A 7053-nucleotide genomic window follows, 5' to 3' on the forward strand; every position below is an offset into this window, starting at 1 on the left:
CACTCAGCAGTAAGAGAGTGGAGAGGGGAAATAAACAATCCACATTTCAAGTGGAAGGCATTTTCTCATGTTAAAAGCTCGGCATCACGCTGAACTGCTAACCCTGTTTGTATCTCTCCCCACAGGCGCTGCTTTGATCTCAGGCTTCCCAGCCCTGGGGGGTGGGGGGTGGGAATCGAGTGTTTTGGATCAGTGGTGCTGGAAGAGCACAGCAGTTCAGGCAGCATCCAAGGAGCAGCTTATCTCTCCACGAATCGAGTGTTTTGCTTACCCAGAGAGTTGGAAGTGGGGAGAGCTGAAGGCTGGTGTCTCCTTTAAGAGGCGGGCGGTGAGTGAGCATCTGGCTCCTGGTCAGGGAGTGCTTGGAGCGCTGGGTTACTGTCAGAGGCACTGGGGACAGGACCCAGGACCTGTAACAGCCAGCCATGAGTGAGGCAGCCGGCAACAAATCCTCCAGGGCATCGCAGCGACTCCGAAATATCCGCAAGAACTCCATCAGCCGCAGGATTTACTCGGCAGCGTATGAGGAGCATGAGAACAGGTGGGACCCAGTTTGGGAATGTGTGTTTTGTTGGGGGCTGGGGAAGGGGGATCTCGTTCAGAGACATGTGAAGTGCTCCTTGTGATTAATTCCGTCCGTCCCCCCCCCAAAAAAAAATCTTCACCAGGAATTTCGATTATTTGGAGAGGGTTGAGTTGTTTGAGACCTATCCGAAATAAACAATTAATCTTAACACTTCATTCTAATTGAGATGTACTCAGATGTATAAGGAGGTGATTACATGTACTTTAATTTTTGTTTACATTTTTAAATTAATAATTATTTGTCTATACTACAAAGGATGTTACCGGGACTGCAGAGTTTGAATTTGTAAGGGGAGGCTGGATATGCTGGGACTTGGTTTTCTCTCTCTGGAGCGTTTGAGGCTGAGGGGTGACTTTATTGAGGTTTTCAGAAGCATAAGGGGCCATGGGTAGGGTGAGGTGTCAGGGTCGTTTCCCTCGGGCCGGGTAGTCCAAAACTAGATAGGTTTAAGGTGGAGGAGATTTAAAAAGGGACCTTGAGGGGCAACTTTTTCATACAGAGGGTGGGGTGTATATTGAACTAGTTGTTAAGCAAGTATAATTAGGCATAATTATACTTGTTAAGCAAGTATAAAAGACAGGTTGGACAGGTAAATGGTTAGGAAAGGTTAAGGGGGAATATGGGCCAAATACAGGCAAATGGGACTAGTTCAGTTTACAAAGAATTGACAGCACTAGGCCACAGGAGTTGCTGTACAACTCTAAAGTATGATATTTTGGTGAGGAAAAAATTATCGGACATTATTTAATTTTTTACAAGCTGCAGTAATTGTTAAAAAAAACGAACTGGACTGGATTGGAAGTGCTTTCTAAGTGAGTTACTTCCTTTGGTCAGTTTTGATGCTTGGATTGGAGACTGAGGGAAGTGCTCTGTGTGTTTGTCTAATACAATCGCAGTAACTCGGAGGATGACGAGCAGGACGATGAAAAAGCTGACTGCAAGGATCCGGAAGAAATCTTCCAGAATATTCAGATACAGAAAGAGATTATCTCGAACATTCGCTGTCGACCCTGGCCAATGCGTCAGAAGCTAAAGGCGCTCAGGTAAGAAAAGATACCCTTCTACTCCCGGTTGACGGGGGGGGCAAGCTCCTGTCACTGTCCCCTCCGAGCTCCCTGCACAAATCTTCCTTCCCTGCCTGACTCCAGTCACTACAGATTTAATGGACACTTTGTAACCCAGCTGCTGGTGAACACCAGTCCATTACAAGTCAAGGTGAAAGTGGGGACTGCAGATGCTAGAGATTAGAGTCAAGATTAGAGTGTGGTGCTGGACAAGCACAGCAGGTCAGGCAGCATCCGAGGAGCAGGAGGGTTGACGTTTCGGGCATAAGCCCTTCATCAGGAAAGAGTCGATTTTCCTGCTGCTGGGGATGCTGCCTGACCTGCTGTGCATTACAAGTCTACTCCTTTTGAGGTTTATCTCTAGTCAAAAGTGTTTCAGACAGACATCACAGGGGCCTCTGAGGAAAGACCGGAGAGACGTGCTTGCTTTCTGCAGTGTCTCTCTATTTAGATTGTGTGAGACTTGCTGTCTACTGTTAGCACCATCCATCATTATTTCAGGCTGTTAGCCTTCTCAGTGTAAGAATCTTCCATCTGCTCAGCATCAGCCAGCCAGATTTATCCCCTCTCTCACACAAACCGTGCCATAACCTGCTTATTTTTTAAAAATTACCTACAGTGTGGAAACAGGCCCTTTGGCCCAAGTCCACACCGACCCTCTGAAGAGTAACCCACCCAGACCCATTTCCCTCTGACTAATGCACCTAACACTATGGGACAGTTTAACCTGGTCAATTCACCTGACCTGTGCATCTTTGTGACTGTGAGAGGAAACTGGAGCAAACCCACACAGACACTGGGAGAATGTGCAAACTCCACACAGATGTTTGCCCAAGGCTGGAATTTAACCTGGGACCCTGGTGCTGTGAGGCAGCAATGCTAACCACTGAGCCACCATGCCACCCCTTTAATGCACCACAGAACTGTGGGTGCTGGAGATCTAAAACAGACAAAAACCGAAATTGCTAGAGAAGCTCAGCAGGTCTGGCAGCATCTGTGGAGAGAGAAAAACAGAGTTAACGTTTCGAGTTCACTGATCGTTCTTCAGAATTACTGTTAGCTGCTAACTAGCGAGCAAGCAGAGCACTTTCAAATAAAGAAGGGCCACTCTCTCCACAGATGCTGCCAGACCTATTGAATTACTCCAGCATTTTCTGCTTTGTGGTGGAGTACATTAGGTCCATTCCATACTTTAATGTCAGCCGGCAAGATGATAATTGAAACTTTTTACAAGAAAAAGATTTTTGGGAACCAACAACTTTCTCAATCTCCTATTACTTTCGCTTGTCTAGTTTAAGTAACTCCTGATCATAGATATTTTTTAATCAACTTGCTCAGTGATATCAGTCTGGAGCAGTCCGGAACCACCCTGGTTCAGAGTAGGGACACTATCACTGCACCACAGGAACCTGATACTGTCTTGGTCACAAGTTTAGGAGTTTTACAGGTTTCAGATAACTTGCCAGTCTAATGGCTGAATCAGTTCAGCTCCATTAACAGTGCTGCAGATTACATACCCAGATATGTAACTTCTCAACTACAATATTACTTTTTACAATTGTTTCCTGTCTTTCAAATTGGTTCTGCAATAAACTCATTATATCAGTATTATTCTTGGAGATTACATGATTGGCTGTGTCTGAGGATGTCTCCATGTCTCTTGCAATGAGAAGCAGTGAAGGAGAGGGAGGGAGACTGAAAGAAAAATGGAAAGAGAGAGTGAGTGAGTGTGAGGAAAAGGGCTGAAGTCAGTAAAAGGTGAAAGAGATGGAACATAAAAGTTGAAAGGCTCACAGAGAAGCAGCAAAAACGAATGTAAAGTTCACATTTCCATGTTGGTAATCTACTTTGGTCAGTCTGTGATCGATGAGAGGGATTGTGTGTTGGACAAGCTTGTTGGATCACTAAACCTCATCCTGTTATTGATATTATTGTGGTTGTCACTGTGTTCCATAGTGTTGTACTGCAAGTAGCTTTTTGATCTGGTTATCAAATCATCTACAGTAAAATACATTGTCGACTGCTCACTAGTCAGGCAGCGCAGAAACAGCTCCTAAAATTAAATAAAATGATAACATGTAATAAAAAATGCACTAATGGTTCTAATTTATCAGAAATCATAAGTAAACTGCAAAGCTGGAAGAATGAGACAAAAAATCAGAACATGCCAGTCAGAGAAATCAATGGGTGAAATGTGTCAGAGGTAATGGTACCAATAGACCCTGTGGCTTCGGTGGAAATGAAAATCAAGCAGGTTAGAAAATGAACTAATGTATGAATAGCTTTAAGATTTTGAGCAAAAATGTGACCTTTGCTTCAAAGTTTTGAATTCCAGACTTTCCTCTGACTGAAACTAAAATTGAATAAATATTTAAATAAAATCAATGCAATGGGGAATGGGTGGGAAGTGATGACAGACACAGTGTGTGGGCTGACCCCGAAAATATTATGCCCTAATGACCAAATAATCTGTTTAAGTGAAGTTGGATGATAGGCATTGGCTGTGGTAATAGAAATACATCCCCTGTCACTCTCTAAAACCGTGTCATGAATCTTTCTAGTCCATCTGACAAGGCAGACATGCACTTGGTTTAACACTTCATCTGAAAGAGAGAACCACCCACAATCCTCAGCTAGGCCTGCCTGCATATATATTGTCCTCAACTCTCTGCAGAGAGGGGCCTTAGACTCAAGACACTCAAAGAGCACAGTGCTCAATGTTCAGTGGTCTTGAGTAAAATCACTGGACAAATCAAAAATGGCCGAGGAAGTGAGAAGCAATAGATGGAAGAGGTGAGAAAGCTGGAGTTGTACCTCTGGTATGCCCGAAACGTCGATTCTCCTGCTCCTTGGATGCTGCCTGACCTGCTGCGCTTTTCCAGCAACACATTTTTCAGCTCTGATGTCCAGCATCTGCAGCCCTCACTTTCTCCCCAATGTTGGTAAAGCATGGATTTCTCATTGTGAAGTGAGAATAGAACAAAGCAACCCACTAATAATCTCAGGGGAGTGCTGTCCACACCAGTCATCTCGAGGCATCTGAATAGGCTGGGGCTGTTTTCCCTGGAGCGGCAGAGATTGCGGGGCATTGATGGGGTGAATAGCCAAAATCCTTTTTCCTAGAGTGGGGGAGTCTGAAACCAGAGGGCACAGGTTAAAGGGGAGAGTGGAAAGATTTAAAAGGGACATAAGGGGCAATGTTTTCACACAGAGGGTGTTGCGTGTATGGAATGAGCTGCCAGAGGAAGTGGTGGGGGCTGGTACAATTACAACATTTAAAAGGCATCTGGATGGGTATATGAATAGGAAGGGTTTAGAGGGATATGGGCCGGGTGCTGGCAAATGGGACTAAAATAATATAGGATATCTGATCAATGTAGATAAGTCGAACTGAAGAGTCTGTTTCCATGCTCCCCAACTCTATGACACTGTGATCAGTTTCATGAGTGACATTTCCTGTCAGAAAGAAAACCTGAAGTTGGAAAAGTAATTTTTCAGGCCATGTTAACACCTTGCCCATCGCATTGTTAATGTTCATTAAAGTCATTGCTAAGAGAAGAGAAGGGGAATATTGATTTATCTTTGAACAGGTGTGATTAAAGGATGTTTGGGAGTTTTGCTTCTGGGATCAGTGCTGTGTGACTAAGCAAGTCGATAAACTGTTTACACAACGGAAAGCAATAGGCAGGATCTTACACAGGCTGAATGATGTGGGCTTTAGTGAGATTGGTGGCAGGATCAGATGAGATGTCTGGCGAGGACGTCAAGATCAAGGGTATGTCATCCATAGTCTACGCTTCTCAAAAGCGGCTCGGTGAGTTTCTCACTGGAAGCAGCAATTTATCAATTCAAGGAGGTTATTGTTTACTAATCACCTTGTTGATGCTACCCTTCCCTTTGTTATTATTCAGGTTTCTATCTCCGCTCATTTACCAAATGAGCTAAACATCAGGAAAACTTGCCATGGGAGTCAGGGGAGGTACCTGGTGCCTTCAGTTCACCCCCTGCTCTAAACCACTCCATGTTGTACATGACCAACAGCATCGTCGGGCATGATCCACAGGCATCCATCGTTCATAGACATTGGCATCAACTCCTGCTCACCATTGTGGCACCACTCTGATACCCTGTCAATGTGTTCTGAAGGGCATTACAGCCAGCATTGGTGACTAGCATTGGAAGGCTGCAGCAGGGATGTTTCAGTGTATGGACAGGGACCCAACCCCCACCCTGGACCAGGCTGTACCTCAGGACTGCTCACTTACTTGCTTAACGCTTGCTCACTTAGTACCTACGCTTACATTATCTCTGTCTTGCCCTGCTTTGTAATCACATAGCCTTGCTTTGCTGCTCACAGCTCTCAGTCAATGGGAGCGCATTATCTTGCTGGACAGCACTCGCAGGAGCCCCATGTGCCAGCAGCTTATTCAGTCAACATATGGCGGCACGGTGGCACAGTGGTTAGCACTGCTGCCTCACAGCGCCAGAGACCTGGGTTCAATTCCCGCCTCAGGCGACTGACTGTGTGGAGTTTGCACGTTCTCCCCGTGTCTGCGTGGGTTTCCTCCGGGTGCTCCGGTTTCCTCCCACAGTCAAAGATGTGCAGGTCAGGTGAATTGGCCATGCTAAATTGCCCGTAGTGTTAGGTAAGGGGTAAATGTAGGGGTCTGGGTGGGTTGCGCTTCGGCGGGTCGGTGTGGACTTGTTGGGCCGAAGGACCTGTTTCCACACTGTAATGTAATCTAATCTAATGACATGGCCAGTACGCAGACAGCCAGGTCTCAAAGTCTTAGGAGAGCAGCCTTCACTGAAGTTTATGGAGGCACCTGTCAGGAAGGGGGTCCTGGCATAGTTAATCAGGGGCAGATCCCCTCCCCACCTCCACCTAGACCAGTCCAGGGGATTGGCCACAGTCAGGTGTCCACTCAGGGTGATCTCAGTAAAGGGTCCATGCCCCTGCAGTCTGGGGAGTGACTTATGGTCAGTCCTGTGGTGCCATAGCAATGGGGGTGGGGACTAGGTATCCAACCATCAGTCAGGGCTATCTGGTGACATCGCAGAAAAGGGTGAGCCACAGTCAGTCCGTCAGCTCCATCCAGAGAGGTGAGGGGGAAATGGTAGGGGCAAGGAAACCATGTTCATTCTCATTAACTCTAAGTAAGTCCTCTGGACTGGGGAGAAGGTGGGATGACAACTGAAGGGAGTAAAACAGTATATGTAAAGAGGGGAGACAGGAAAGCATGTGGAAGGGGTGGAGGTCATCGACAATAAGGAGCACCCTGGTTTCAAAATGGAGGTGCAGTGAGTAGCTGTTCCTGGCATGATCATCTGATATATCAGGCCCAAAGAGTGAGCAGATGCAGACGGGGCATTGGCAGGTTGGTTGGGTAGCTGGTAAGGGTG

At 46.2% G+C, this 7053-nt stretch overlaps 1 protein-coding gene across 3 annotated transcripts in view; it reads left to right on the top strand.

The window, feature by feature from the left end:
* Positions 1-292: 292 nt before the first annotated feature.
* The window catches only part of LOC122541083 (transmembrane channel-like protein 3), a 75299-nt gene continuing 68538 nt past the window's right edge, over positions 293-7053 (top strand). For all 3 annotated transcript variants that reach the window (XM_043677608.1, XM_043677609.1, XM_043677610.1), the window contains exons 1-2: positions 293-541; positions 1483-1629. In XM_043677608.1, the coding sequence (XP_043533543.1) occupies positions 426-541; positions 1483-1629 (263 nt within the window). In that variant the 5' untranslated portion in view covers positions 293-425. The remainder of the gene's footprint in view (positions 542-1482; positions 1630-7053) is intronic.

The sequence above is a fragment of the Chiloscyllium plagiosum genome, chromosome 36, assembly GCF_004010195.1.
Source record: "Chiloscyllium plagiosum isolate BGI_BamShark_2017 chromosome 36, ASM401019v2, whole genome shotgun sequence".
Taxonomy (NCBI): domain Eukaryota; kingdom Metazoa; phylum Chordata; class Chondrichthyes; order Orectolobiformes; family Hemiscylliidae; genus Chiloscyllium; species Chiloscyllium plagiosum.